At 42.9% G+C, this 16,045-nt stretch overlaps 1 protein-coding gene and 1 pseudogene across 1 annotated transcript; one reads left to right on the top strand and one right to left on the bottom strand.

The window, feature by feature from the left end:
• Nucleotides 1-4,584: 4,584 nt before the first annotated feature.
• LOC147884870 (uncharacterized) lies at nt 4,585-12,840 on the top strand (annotated as a pseudogene).
• A 348-nt stretch (nt 12,841-13,188) lies between these two features.
• Nucleotides 13,189-15,209, bottom strand: LOC147884869 (uncharacterized). Its single transcript, XM_087397661.1, has one exon. The coding sequence runs from the start codon at nt 14,965-14,967 to the stop codon at nt 13,696-13,698; it is 1,272 nt and encodes a 423-aa protein (XP_087253787.1). The 5' UTR covers nt 14,968-15,209; the 3' UTR covers nt 13,189-13,695.
• Between the last annotated feature and the right edge of the window lie 836 nt (nt 15,210-16,045).

Raw genomic sequence — 16,045 nt, 5'->3', positions numbered from 1 at the left:
AATGGGTTTGTATATATTCTTTTTTTTCAACTAAATCTAGTGTACAGTGACTCATTTGTGGTGTGCTCTCTAGCTGTGCCCTCTCTCCTCATCTCCACTCTTCATATTTGGTCATGGTATCAGAGCATGGTTCTGCCTTCCGCTGAGGCACCATCCTTCTTGTGAGAGTGATTCAGAAATTGAGAGATCAATAGCAATTGAGTGTCTATCTCTTCCGTTGAGAGAAAAATTTCGTTCATTGAAAGAAACGTTTGTTCATTTCTTTGAGGACTTCCATTGAGAGAGAGAGAATGGTGTGAGTGTATTGTGTGTTCATTCCATTTTGGTTGTGTGTGAGAGAGATTCTTTGGAGTTCTCCTATTGAGAGAAATAGAGAAATTTGTGAGAGCTATGAGAGAAAGATAGGGAGAGTTCTGAGTATTTCTGAGAGCTCCATTCGATCCCTCCATGTCCATCTTCAACATCTTTGAGAAATCTTTGAGTGGATAAGGGTTCGATCTGAATAAGGGTACGAGACCTTCTGCCCCCAGGAGGATTCGGACCTCCACCCGAGAAGAGGAGCTCAAACAACAGAAACTGTTCGTGATATATTTTGAGGCGACCGTAAGCCCTTTTTCGTTTGAAGCTCAACGTTGAATGCTATGCTATCTCGATGTGCTACACTCCCCTACCGATGTATTTCGACATCTCACAGCTTCAGCAGGGAATGCTCTTCGACGTTTAAGGGGTAAACCCGAAATCTCCTGGGAATAATGGGTGGGATATTACTATTCAATAACGACGTGTATGTGTGTGACCTACTTATATAGACACACACCCCCCTAAGGCAGTCGACTCACAAGCAAGCTCTTCTTGAGCTTCAGAGAAGCAAAATTCGACCTTACAACAGGCAACTCCACGAGACAGCCACGGCTCTCAGGTGATTTGTACGTCTGGTTCAGCTAACAGCCTCCAAGAGGCTCACCCACGGCTCTGGGAAACCACACTGCCTTCAACGGGCCATCAATTTGTAGTCCAGCTGTAGCAAAGCCTTTTAGGCTCGAGCACGGACGCCTTGCTGCAAAGGCCCCTGCTACAAGCGCAACTCCATCAACAGACTCTAGCCTAGCCCTTCTACGGCCAACCAGCACTAGAGGCGCTCCAAGACTCCAGCGCCTGTCAACACCCACCGACTAGCTTCATCAACCGACTAGCTTCACATCTGCAACAGCTTCGACACACAGCTCTCCACAAGCCTCACAGGCCGTCAGCTGTGCTCCAAGCCTCCACGAATCACTGGCTTGGCTCTTCGACACCAAGCTTCTCCGATGAAGCAACGACAGCCGGCCATCCTTACGCTCCAAGCCTCTAAGGATCGCACGGCTTAGCCTTCCCTTTATGGTTTGGAGCCCGTAGGTAGGTGCGCCCCTCGTTTGGGCTGCTGTTGCGCCCCTCGTTTGGGCTGCCGTTGCGCCCGTAGGTAGGTGCGCCCCTCGTTTGAACTTAAACAGTTTCAACGATGTCTACTCCAGTGATCTCTACTCCGTGCTCCCGGCTGGCAAAACAAGCAACTCCTCCAAAGCACCGCTTGTAGGAGGCTCTAACAGAGCTCCTGCTGCTCCTGCGATCCGTCCACAGGACTTCTACAGCGCCCTTCTCACACGCACATCTTAAACCCGGCTCCAAAGCCAGCGAAATGAAGAAGCAGACGAAATCTCTTTGATTCCGTCCGAATCTTCGCTAGATTCTGGTCTCTCAGATGTCGACACGTGGAGGATAGTTTATCGTCAAGGTTAGGGTCATCACAAGGGTCACCACAAATACCTTGGTCAAAAATCAGCCACGTGGTACCTTATCCACTTGCCACATCATCAAGCACCCCAATGTGCCACGTGTACCTACCTTATCCACTTGCCATGTCATCCATCTATCTGCTAGCTGTCCACTGACTGCCACATCATCAATCAAAGTCAACATTGCCACGTCATTTGCCACATTGTCAGTCCACTTCAATAGGCCATGTCATCTAGCCACGTCAGCCTGCGAGCTCATCTGCCACATCATCATTACCACATCATCTGACCATGTCATGTGTGCCACATCATCTAGCCACATCATCTGCCACATCACTTGTGCCACATCATTTGCCATGTCATGATTGCCACGTCGGCATTGCCACGTCACCGTTACTGACATCATCATATGCTACATCATCAGTGCCACGTGGCACACTGATCCTCTACAAGCACACACAGTGCTTCATAGTCACAGCATGTGACCACTCCTGCCACCTCAGCACAGGGCTCCATTGGCACAACTCTTGCTAGGCACAATGCTACATCATCACTGCATGTGACCCACAGTGACACATCATCATTGTGCACCATTTGACTCCTTTTTCCCCGCCACCTAGATCAAGTAGTATCTCTTGATCCAAGAAGACTTTGAGGGCACTCCAAAAAGGAAAGTTGCTCGATTTTTTGTGCTCTACACGATTGTCACATCACACGTACATTTTGGCACAAGTTACACTCACATTTGAGCCTCGCCAACAAAACCACTTGGTACACACACATCAGCCTCTACATCGATGCATCTGACCTAGCACTTAAAAAGAACAAAAGAAAAGGAATTATTTGTTGTTCTTTCTTCGATCGACGGTTGGTATAGATCTAGATCAGAGTAGATTAGATCACCATAGAGGGGACGCTTGGAATTTCCCCAAGTTGCCAATCTAAGCCGTGCCCGAAATTCCCGACTGTGGTTAGAGGAAAAAATCAAATGTATGTGTGATCGATGTCGAGGAAACATGTATCCTGCACATAGAATTACACTCAATCACGTCTCAAAGTATGGAGAATGGGATGCGACTGTATCTCAGGTAAGTATTAAAGAGCTAAGGTTTATTGAGATACCTATGGGTGTTCATGTGTTTGATATATGATCCTTTTCTAATTTGATATAGGATGCAGTGCTACACTCGCATATGTTGCCCTATGCTCATCGTGAGGAGGCAAAGCATTGGCGATATGAAGTGGGATCTTCAAGAGGGACCGTTACGGATGCATGGAGTGATGGTGATAGTAACCCTCTGCCATTACCTCATGAGGTCGTCGAGGAGGAGGATTTTGATGATATGGTGCAGGATTTATATGTCCATCAGTCCTCAGGTAGGGATGATAGCATGGAGCAAGATGATCTTTCTATTGTAGCATCGACTCCACTGTTTGAGGGGTGCACATTCTCTATTCTATGTGCCTCCCTTAAGTTACTAAACTTACAGACCATCTATGGATGGAGCAATGCAAGTTTGAATGCATTACTTAAGTAAGCTTTCAAGTCTATTTTGCAAACATGGTGAATTATGCTAGTGGGTCAATTATTTGAATGCTTTTTCTCATTTATCATCTTCACGTGCAGGCTATTGTGTAAAATGCTTCCAAGGGATAATAAATTACCGACCTCAAGAGATATGGCAAGGAAACATGTGACATCTCTTGGAGGATTGGATTACATGCGCATCCATGTGTGCATCAATGATTGCATTCTGCTTCGTGGACCACATAAGGATGCAACAGAGTGTCCTACTTATGGAGAGGCAAGATATAGAGCAGATCTCAAAACTTTGGATGTGCCTCATAAGATCCTACGACATTTTCCCATAATCCCTCACATCCAACATATGTTCAAGTGCAAATCCATTGCAGAGCTCGTCATGGCATTCCTCCCATCGATTAACCGATGGCAAGTGGAGAACTCCCGTAGACACTCCTGCGTAGAAGCATATTGAAGACACATGGCCAAGCTTCAAGAAAGAACCTAGGAACTTGAGACTTGGATTGGGTATGGATAGTGTGAACCCATTTGGTCTCAAAAGCACCTCTTATAGTATATGGCCAGTGATATTGGTGAATTATAATCTTCCACCCTCTATGGTGATTAAGAAAGGACATGTTATGTTATCCCTTCTAATTCTAGGGAAACATAAAGTCAAAAATCGTGATGTTTATTTGGAGCCTTTGATTGACGAGCTAGAGATACTGTGGAGGTATCGAGGTGCATGATAGTCTCCCTCGTCACAAGACTTCAATTGCAAAGCAGTCTAGATGTGGATGATGCATTACTTCCCAGGCTATGGTGAGTGTTCAGGTAAGCATTGAACTTTTAATTATGAGTAAGCAATCGATGTGGCACCCTAAACCCACCTTCAACTCTTAATTGTGTCTATTTTTTAGGTCTCACTACATCACATTACCATGCATGTCCTGTTTGTGGTCCTTCGCTAGTTGACTCACGGGTAGACACATTCAATAAGGTCATCTATGAGAATCACCATCGATTTTTCCCACCTGATCATCCTAGATATGTCACCCCTTGGAATGAAGTCCCTCCACAGTCACTCACTGTAGGAGATTGGATGAGAATTTGGGATGATTCCATGACTCCTCCACCACTTGGCATGAGCCAGTAAGGGTTTGTAACTATTGTGTGCTATATTGAATGGAAATAAAGATTGCACACTAACACCATCTTTTGTTTAGATACTCCATCTTTTATCAACTACCATATTGGTCCCACCTCAAGATCAATCACCTACTTAATCCGATGCATATCTTCAAGAATGTGGCATCTACCATTTGGGAACATTTGAATAGGACATGAGATTCTCTAGGCATAAGAGACGATCTACGCACCACATGGAGGATGCGTGAAGCTTGGCCACAAGAGAGGCCGAATGGGCATGTCTTTTTACCCTATCCACCATGGAAGTTATCAAAGCTAGAGATGGTGGCAGTGAAGTGAGCTATTACTACAATTCATACTCCCACTGGATGCATGAGGTGTTTGAAGGGGGACTTCACAAAGAGCAAGAAAAGAGGTGTAGAGCAATTATATGGCTTGAAATCTCATGATTGGCATAAGATGCTCCAAGTAAGTATTTTATGTGCATAATCTCTTTTTCCTTCCAAATTTGTGAGTGAATTAGAAGCAACTAATCAACCATTCCTCATGTGTTCAGTTCATACTACCGACTAGCATTTCTTGTAGTGCATCGAAGGACATGAAGGATTGTATTTACAAGATGGGCGAGCTTGTGAGGTACTTTACATGATACAAAATGTGATGCGCATCAATCCTTCATGCAAGGTTTTCATATTGCTAACACGGTGTACTTTTTCCTTTCTAGGTATGTGAGCTCAAAGGAAATAGATCCCACCATGTTGAGAATGCTCGAGTTATGTTAGTAGAGGTGGTTTGTTTAGTGGAGGAGACCTTTCCACGTTCTATTCTCACAAGCCAACTACATCTCATATTGCATTTGGTGGATGAGATTGCTATATGCGGCACTGTACATGCACGATGGTTGTTCTTCCTCGAGCACTTCAAGAAGACCTTGAAGGGTTTTGTGAGGCAAAATGCAAGGCGTGAAGGTAGCATGGCCAAGGGTTGGTTGGTACAAGAGTCACTTTATATTTCTAAGTTCCTTGTTGATTTTGATAGCTCTCTCCCACAACTATGGAGAGATGATGAAGACCTAAGGATGACCTCTATTGTGCCTCAAGGGAAAGGATAGAGCAAAGTAATACACACAGAGTTGCTTAATAATATGAACCTCTATTGCATGCTTAATAGTGATGTCATCAAAAGATGGGTGATAGGATACAAGGATGCAAAGGCAAGAAGACAAGGAGAAAGGGCCCTCTTTCGTACACACCACAGATCTCGTATGCCATACCCTCAGCATCTAAGAGCACTTCCAAAGGATATTCATGTGGATTGGCTACTTGATGAAATGGAGAGAGCAGAGAGAGATGAGGGGATGCATATCACAATGGAAGAATGGGAGTATGCTAGAGGATGCATGAACAAGGTCGGTATATAGAATTTTATGCATAAGTTAGGAGCTTTCAACAATTTAGATTGCTTATTTAATTGATTTTGTCTTGTTGTAGTGTACTATGTTCAATGCTATATGGTGTGAGGGCAAGCATTTTTGGACAAAACGGATTGATGATAAGAGAAACACACAAGATTGCAGCATCATGGCTAGCTTTGAGGGAGCCAATGGAGCCATGGATGATTATTGTGGCATAATCCAAGATATTATTAAGCTTGACTTTTGATGCTTCTTTGTGTATGTTTTGGATGTCAAGTGGTTTAAGGAGGTGGTGGAAAGAGTCCCTAATGCAACAATCAAATGCCATGCAAGTGGCTTTGTAACTATTGACTCCACAAAGTTTTGGCAAAGTAAGAAGGACACACTAGTACTACCGCAACAATGTGAACAGGTGCTGTACACACATATAAAAAGACTCAATTTTAAATATTTGATACCTTCGATGCAAGGAAAATAACATGATTGTATTTGTATTTGAAATAAGTCATCTATCAACCAATGGTGGATAATAATAGGTGGTGGCATGTCATACCTATTACGCCACGTTCCAAAGTGATATATAGTACATTTACTAATATGGAGCGTATGGAGGATGATCATGCCATGGAGGTGATAATGACCATGATATGAGAGAGGATGATCATGAGATAGGAGATACAGATATTGAGGCCATTACCCGAGGACAAGCCTACCATCGGTGATGTTGATTTCGATGAGCACATGAGTAGCACAAGTAGTAGTGGGATGAATGTATTTGTAGATCTCAACATTGGTTTGGATTTTGAAAAGATAGCTTGGTAAGAGTTGATCTCATTGAGGATGAGATTGAACCGTAGCCCATCATTGATATTGGCAAAACTATTTTACATATTGTCTCATTCTCCTCACCTCACTTAATTTTTGTATATGTGGGTTTGCCAGAACACATTGATATTTTTATTAAAATTATGTGCTTTGGTAATCATGGGCAATGTTTGGAAAGCAGTGATCCACATTTATCAGCCTGCACCAAAATATCACTTTCTGCATTCTCTGTTCTATGTTTATAAAGGCATCAAAATCCGCATCTAAATCACAGTGCAGACATGCTCTTAGACGCGTTATTAGATGCACTAATAGACACGCTCATAAACACACCCGTATTTTCACTATTCTAGCTGCACCTATAGACGCGCCCGTATTTTGTGCATCTATCAAGCACATCTATAGTTGCTTTGTCTTGTTGTGTCACCAAAAGCAAACAACGAGAAATAGTGGAAAACAACGGGAAACAACAGAAAAAAACAAAAAACAACAGTAAATTGCGGTGAATGTGAAAAAAATTGCCACGAACCTCGCCTTTTGTAGACCTAAGTCAGTACACCGGCCGGTATGTAACCACACCGGTTGGTGTATTCAGCCAACGCATGTGCGGCATGTGCCTCGACTGACTACACTGGCCAGTGTAACACTACACTGACCGGTGTAATCCTAATACACCACCCGGTGTAGGGGTTCATTGATCGGTGTATTTGATACTAGACGGTAAACATATTGACAGTGTGGTGTTTTATTGATCATGCGGTGTTATATTACACCGTGCGGTATATTCAGCCTAATACCACATGGTGTTGTGATACACTGAGTGGTATTTAGCCGATCAATCGTTGTATGTTGACCGGTTATTAAAAATACTTTTTTTGCATTTTGAACGTACACAAGCATTTTAAAATCGAAAAAAAAGTTCTTTTCTTTAAAAAAATGTACTAAAAAAATCCCAAACTACAATCTATCCAGATCTCTATGGGATTGAGTGCAGAAACATCTAACCCATTTCCTGTTTAGTTATGCCTACCTGTTGATACTATCGCAAGATACGCCTAGCAGAGCACCTCCCAAGTGAAATGTTATCCACAATTCTATGTTGCAGTCCATTTGGTATTCAAGATGCACAAAAGTTTTCAATGACACTCATGTGGATGCTAATGATATTATCCTAGATGTATGTTTGCTTCAATCCTCAAACTGAAAACGATCAAGGAGCTGTCCAATATACTTGGACTAAGACATCATGATACCCCCCTCAAAAAACTCAACGAACCAGCGCAGTGCCTTTCATAGTTCTCCTTCTATTTTACCAGTGCGTTGGTCATCATAGGCCTCCTCCTATAATACGTAAAAATAGGTAATGGATCTATAACTCCAAGAATCAGTGCGGTGATCTCTCCAAGACAACCTTGAATTTTGGGCAATGACAGGTCGCCAAGCTAGAGACTGTGCTAAGGCGATGCTCAGAATGATAGATTGTGTCTCATTATTATGCCAAAAACCAGCGCGGTGGTCTCTCCAAGCCAACCTATTATTTGCATGGACTGCAGGCAAAGATGCGATAAAAGACTACACGTGACAAGTGGTCAGGCCAAAGACTGCACTACAGTGGTGTTCAGAATGATAGATTGCATCTAATTATTACGTCAAGAACCAGTGCGGTGGTCTCTCCAAGCCAACCTTCAATTATAATGATCTACATGGGTGCAATGCCCAGTGACAGGTGGCAAAGATGTGACAAAATGCTATGCGATGATAAGTGATCAAGTGGCATAGGCCAGGGACTCTACTACGTGAAGCATTGCAGAGATGCCGTGTGTCAAGCTATGCGGTGTTAAGAACAAATAGATTACGTCTCATTAATATGCCAATGCGCCTTCATGACGTGGGAAAAATTTTTGACAAGAGTGCGGGTCCACGCAAAATTCAAATTTTCACCCAAAAGTGCATTGCGTCACGGCTCCAAAATGGCCTCCATAGTTTTGCGATCGGCTACACCCAAGCAAAAGTTGACGTGTCAGGCAAGTTACTTATATCCAATAAATACCCTAAACCTCACAAAAAGGGTTTCATGTCAAGATTGCATTGATCCATTAAAAAATGAATGATTTTTATGAAATAATAATAGCACTAACATTACACGGTGCCCTCACATGTCTCTTCAAGTAAAACTAGGGATAATCACAACCTCACCCTCAAGAAGCAAGCTAGCTGCATTTGGAGGGTATGCAATATCTATTGCATGGCACACACAAATCTCAAGGGTTATGGGGAGGGATGATTGCTAAGAGGAATATGCTAACAACTAAGGTGTAGTTGGTATGTAAAGGAAAGTAGGGTTCATTGGAAGGAGGGAAATAGTTTCTATGTAAAGCATGAAGGGAAACCTCAAGGAAAAGGGTGAAATAGTTTCTATATCCTTTCTATATAAATCATCAAGGGAAAAGGTTTCTAAGCAATGACTCAAGGAAAAGAGATTTTGGGAAATGTCTAAAAATAGGGGCCCATGATAGCAGGGAAAGAGTTTCTAGGTAACGCTTCAAGGGGAAAGGACACAAGAGGAGCAAGGGGTGATGAAGGGCAACAATTTCTAGGTAATTCTTGAAGGTAAAAGGACATGAGAGGGGTACCCAGTGAAACATGCGATGTTATTGTAGAAACATGACCTTGTCTCCCTTCCTTCCAAAGGATGTGTTTTGCTAAGATGACTCTTAGGTTGAGTTAGCTAACCAATATCTTCTTCACTAAATCAAAGCATAGATCCATTAGCTCACCCATAGCACTAGAGGTCATAAGAAAAATCCATATCCTAACATGAGCAACTCTAAACCTTTGCATGTGCCATGAAATTCCATTTGATGAAGGAAGCATTGAGCTAGGTTATTAGCCACTCAAATGATCCATTTTCCAAATACTAATTACTTTGTCCATGCACTAATCCCCATAGCTTCATTTTATGAGAAAATCCATTTCCCTTAGCTAGCCTCTCTGCAGATATACAATCCTCCCTTCTTAGCCAAGATGTTTAACACCATGGATGATTTTTTCAAGTTAGTTTTGTTAAGAAGCTAAACTTTATATTGGTGTTAAAAGTTTGTATGCCATAATAAAAATAGACGTTTCAACCATTCGCCAAGATTTGAAACTTTCATGTAAAAAAATTTGAAGTTTCGTCAGAATTTACATTTTTTCCTTCAAAATTCAAAAGAAAATATATAAAAAATTACTACATTCTACCAAGATTGTGAAAAGTAAAAAATGAGCTTGAAAACTTTTGCCAAGATTTTATATTAATATATAAGCATAGCTTCAATAAAAACATCCCTGTTTTACACTCTTCTTGATAGGTAATTACATCCTCCAAAACAAATCCAAGGAAAAAAATATCCCTTAGCCAAGATTTATATAAAACCCTCCTTTCTTAGCCAAAATGCTTTACCTTCTTCTTCTCGAGAAGTATTTATATTCTCAAAAATAGAAAAAAATACTCTCCCAAGATGCATCATCACTTAGCATCTAGTAAAAACTCTATTTTAAACCTTCGTTTCTAGAAATCTATGACCTTCTCAAATTCATTTAAGATATAGTTCAAGATAATTCTTTAACTTATTAATTATCTAGGAGACACTAATCCATATCCAAGGTTTTTGTTAAGTCTACTACATAGATGAAAAGTAAATGAACTTTAAGTTTTAACACTAGAAGGGATCTCTATTTTGTAAGCCACATCATTAATCTTCTTTATAATAAAATGCCCACAATATATCATTTGAATCTCTTTGAATACTTTCTACATCTTGAAGTCTTATATCCTTTGGAATGTCTAACATACACCCACATGCGCTCCGTAAGAATCCTCGATGTATGTATTATACATAAATAAAACTTTGCTTAATCTTGAGCACATTGAATAGAAACTTTATCTTGTGCCAACACACCTTACATGTCCTATAAGAATTCTTTTAGGGCCTAATGATATTCCTTTTGACTTCGTCCTTCTCTAACTATAATTTGAAATCAAGATCTCCCTTAAGCATTGCTATATGCCTACATAATCTTTTTTTTAGATGACTCTCAAGCCACTAAGTGTGCACTAACGCAAGATTTGATTTTAAGAGAGTCATATAGGGTGTATACACTCCACAATATGTAACCATGCAACTTGCATTCAATGTGACACCCCACATGTTTTTGTTTTTAAAGAACTCTTGAGTAGCAGGTGCCACTTTATGATGCCACTTTGTGGTAGCATATGTAGGATAGTCAACTTGGTGGGGGAGACCAAGCTTTTTTTTTTTTTTGGGAGACCAAGCTTTGAATAAACTCTTGGAAGAGTCAAGGCAAACAAATACATCCTTATATTTTAGTGGAGTGTGGATGACAATGAATGCTTTCTTGAGTTACGACCCTAGTTGCAGGGGTAGCAATTTCAATTTCTCTAGCAGATTGTGTTGAAAAATTCAAGCTTTCACATGTGAAATAGAACAAGCCTTCACATAACGTTCCATGGATTGAAAGTAGGGGGGGAGCGGGGGGGGAAGGGGGGGGGGGAATGATTGTAATAGAGTGCTACAAGATGTATGCACTTAACAATATGTAACCATTCAACTTTAATTCAATGTCACACCCACATGATCCACATGTTTTTGTTTTTTAAAAATTCCTCTAGGAGTACACTTCCAATAATTGTACATGCCACTTTATGATACCCATATGTAGGATAGTGGATCTTCATTCTGGGGGGGGAGAGATTGCAAGACAGTCCTTCAGGGTATATGCACATAATAGTATGTATCCATACAACTTCAATTCAATGTCACATCAACATGTTTTTGTTTTTAAAAAACTCCTCTATGAGGACACTTCCAATAATTGTACGTGCCACTTTATGATACCCTTGTCTAGGATAGTGGATCTTCAGTTGGAAGGGAAGGGGAAGGGCAGGTGGGGGGGACCAAGATTTGAACACTCTTGGAAGAATTAAGGCAACTAAATAGCCTAAAGTTTAGTAAAGTGTGAACGACAATGAGGGATTTCTTTGGTAAGAGTTAAGGTCCTAGATGGGTAGCAATTTCAATTTCTCTAGCAGGTTGCATTGAAAAATTCAAGCTCCCAATGTGAAATTGACAATGCCTTTACATAATGTCTCACCCATTGAATGCCTTAAAAAAATGAAGGGTGGGGGCAGGGGGAAGCATGATTGCTTGAGAGTCTTACAAGGTGTATACACTTAACAATAAGTAAGCATACAACTTGAATTCAATGTCACAACCACATGTTTTCTTTTTTAGAGAACACCTCTCGCAGGACACTTATTATAATAGAAGGTGCCACTTTGTGATACCCATATCATGTAGGATAGTGTAACCCAATGCCGGGGGGACCAAGCTTTAAACACACTCTTAGAGAGTCAAGGCAACCAAATAGCCCTAATTTTAGTGGATTGCGGACAACAATGAGGGCTTTCATTGATACGAGTTAAGATCGTGGTTGCATGGGTAGCAATTTTAATTGCTCTCATGGGTTTTTTGGAAATTTCAAGCTCCCACATGCAAAAGTGACAAAGCCTTTCACATAATGTTCCACCCATTGAATGCCTTATATAAATCAAGGGAGGGGGCCAAGGGAGGGAGTGGGAGAGCACTCCTCCTATGTACCCATGTGAGTTGGCCCTAAGCTACCAAGGTCCCAAGGAATGTTCATGAAGAAAGCAAGGTCTAATGTCACGCGAATAGTAACATCCAACTTGGAAAATAGAAGGTTACTTACATTTCTGCATAAAAGTTCCAATAAAAACCTTTAGAATTTTCGACTTAGGTTTTGGTATGAGTTAAGAAAAATGTTTTCTTGTGAACAATGGCTCCAAAAGAGTGGTACATTTCATGACATATATCATGTGTGATGGAACTCTTGGGACTGAAAGGACTCAAGACTTGAGATAAGATGGTACAACTTACGTGGATGGAGTCATTTGGCTTAAGCGGAATAATGAAGGAGGTTAACTATTCGGTGATAAAGGTCAGCATGGCCCACAGACATGTGTGCATGGTCAGAAAACGTGCATATACCGTATACAGGCTTCTAGCTTTTCAAAAGACGATACGATGGTCGTGACTGCCAAGTCCGTCCACGATGTCATATCACAACGGTCTTAACAAAGTGATATATCATCTCCTGCAGATTCCACAATCGCCAAAACAAAATTTTGCAACGACAATTCATCTATTATTTCATCTCTCCCACAGGTAAATTACATAATTAAGCCCACAGCTTGGAATCTTTCACCCAATCTATGCTTATGCTGTTATGCTGCTATTGGGATGGAGTCTGCGTAGCTCAACAGCGTGTCGAGTTTTTATGTTTGCACCGACAAGACCATCTAATTTCTTGCAGAACAGATTTTCCTACGTTACGCTTCAATTCATTACAAAAGAGATTATCTCATCCAAAACATATGTATAAATTCACGAATCACCCCACAAACTTCTGCAACCTAAAAATGTTACAAAGCCAAGCGTGTTACTGCTGTATAACTTCTCCTTGCCAACATGCAAGCCTTTGTGAGTAGACGGATATAAACTTAGTTATTGCTATCGTGCTCTCCCTCTCTGGAGAAGCTTTTCACATAATAAGCAATTACGGCCAAAGGATGAAATACAATCTGGACAAGCAGGTCCCATGTAGGCAGGTCTGTTCAATAAATAGAACATAAGGACTCTGGATGATTGCTTAAAGCTTGCAGACTGCATCACGTTTCTTCTGGCTCCTCAGTAAAAGAACATTGTAAACGGGAGAGCAACGATGCAACCATTGGATGAATACTGCAACTCCAATTGCGTTCTGCCATAATTCGCTAAGCGAGAGAAAGCACAAAGATCAAGTGTTTCGAGCATAGCACCTGCTGAAGATTGCAGAGAGAGAGAGAGAGAGAGAGAGAGAGGGGGGGGGGGGGGGGGGAGGGAGGAGGCAGAAATATTATTTCGATGGTCCAAGATGGAGAAAGAATTGTTTCAGTGCTTGTCTTTGAAAATGTGGACGCCTGAGAAGGAGCGCCAGCTCTTGGAGGAGCTGAATCCCAAGCAGCCCATGAGACCATGCTTGTATGGCAAGAATGTTTTCTTCTTCATCTGTTCAGCCTGCGCCCTTTGGGAGGCGTAGTGAAGCTCGTGAGGAGACACAGCTTGCTTTGGCGGCCGCAACTCACTTGAAGTCCTGCTCGCCCTTGAAGGAGCCACATCCTTAGGCGATGGCAATTTAGCTCCATCTCTCATCAATCTCTCCGCCTTTTCCGACCACATAGCAATGTCTGACTTCTTGCCTCCTTTGCCAAATTCGATCTCACGCTGCGCTGATGACTCGTCTGCATTGCTTATGTCGGACATATGCAGCAGCTCCTTGAGCGTCTTCCTCCTCCTTCCTCGTGTCTGAGCTGCTTTGTAGTTCCCATCCTGCACGTCTCCCGCAGAGACAGTAGAATAAAAGGATTCGCTCTCGAACGACTGCCTGGGCTGATCATCTATGTGAAAGACTCTCAGCGGCGATAGAGACCTGGCACGCCTGTTACCCCTCTCCGCGGGCCTCTGTACGTCGTTGCGCCTCTTCAAATTGTCTTCCACACTCGTTATCCGTCTCGTTTCCGTGCTCATATTCTTCCACTCGTCCCGTGCCGAAGAGTTGGCCTGTATTGCGGGCTTGAGGTCAAACCCCTGCCTTTTCTGCTCCAGCTCTGTTGGAGAAGGCCGAGAGGACGTGTAGCTCGCAGAACTTCGGAAGTCAAAATACCCGTCATCTGCTTTCAAACCCGGCTGCTGCAGTACTGCACTGGACTGCTCTAGCTCCGAAGGGAAGTATAGCCGAAGTGGCCGAATTTGTCCATTATGAAAGAGCTCCTCTGCTGTAGACATGGGTCCTGGGGACCAGGGCGCTCCATCCACTTCCGAAAACCTGGCACTGAAGTCGAAATCGGAGCCCGATGCAAGGGCGGAGAAAGACACGAGGTCCTCTGATTCGTTGGTTCCAGTGGTCGAAGGGACTGGCTCAACCTTGTTCTGAACCCCGCTTCTGTAGTCGTCCCAGGAGACAGGAACGACGACAGCCATGCCCGTCGTTTCCGACTTTCGGATGTCCAACGTTAACCGGGAGGGGCTTGTAGGTACGTTTGTGAGACAGAACGCATTGCTGCTTTGGCCTGGGCTGGAAGGTGCGCTCACAAAGGGAGTGGAGGCTGTGCTCGAATGCCTGGTAGGTGATCCCCGTCGTGACGACGATGGAGTTACGTCCATTCTCGCAATCTTCCTATCGATTGTGCAGGTTTTGTGGACGAGACTTGTGCCGGCGTGCAGCAAGAAAGGAGCACTATCAGTGCAAGGAAGTGGAGATAGAGACAGTTCTGCAGGCGTGCAGCCAGAAACGAGTACTATCCGTGCAAGGAAGTAGAGATAGAAGCTCAGCAATTTTGCAAGGAGATGATGGAGAGAAGAGTACAATCGCTCGCCATATTCCTACCGGGAAGTCGACAAAGAGCTGACTGCAACTTAAGGAGAAGATCAAACAAAAATGCACAAGGCTGCTAATAATAAGAAATAAGCAAATCATGCGCGCGAGGAGGAGAAGTGGATTTGGACGAGCGACGGGGTAAGTAAACAACCACGTGAAAGGTGGGAGAACGGTGCACGGGGTTTAGAATGAGGAGTGATCAGGGCGGGGTGGCTGTGCAGGTTCAAGGAAGGGAGGTAGGCTCGTAGTGGAGCCTGGAGGTGAGATTATTTAAAGGGGCGGTGGGAGTCGGCTTTTTTGGTGGCGACGCAGGTATGGCAGGCTTTTGTCTGAAGCGAACTACTATTTCCGCCGCCCAATTTGGCGGCGCTGAAGCGTCTTTCGCCGCTAGATTTGGTCAGCGGGGGCGCCAAAACGTCAGCGGGAATGGGTGTCCATTGAACATAAACGGCGGTCAAAAGCCTATAAGAAGGTGCCACGTGGAAATGAAGATGACAATCTAATACAAACAAATAGTAAGACGATTAGTAAGGGTGGGTTCCCGCCAAGGATGCGGTGTGCAATTTGTGAATGAGGAAAGGAGAGATGTATCGCGGAAGGGAGGCTTGTTGGGTGAGTTGTGAGCCTTGAGGTCTAAGCTTGAGACTTTCCAGGCTGCAAATTTGGGTTTACATGAGAATAACACGGGAAAAGCTTTGTGAATGTGAGCTGCATTGGTCCAGGCCAAGACATCGTGTTTTGTAGAGGTCGAAAAATCTTGGCTCCCTACGCTCACGCTTATTCCCACCAATTTTCCCAATGTCAGCGGTATCGAATGTTGTTCGAGTTTTCATTCTTCAAGAGTGGTGGCGCATCAGGAATGCT

The sequence above is a fragment of the Dipteris shenzhenensis genome, chromosome 26 (assembly GCF_047967505.1).
Source record: "Dipteris shenzhenensis isolate YYH24624 ecotype China chromosome 26, Dip_SZ_1.0, whole genome shotgun sequence".
Taxonomy (NCBI): domain Eukaryota; kingdom Viridiplantae; phylum Streptophyta; class Polypodiopsida; order Gleicheniales; family Dipteridaceae; genus Dipteris; species Dipteris shenzhenensis.
Note: the sequence above shows the minus strand (reverse complement) of the source record. Positions and strands in the feature narration are given on the sequence as shown.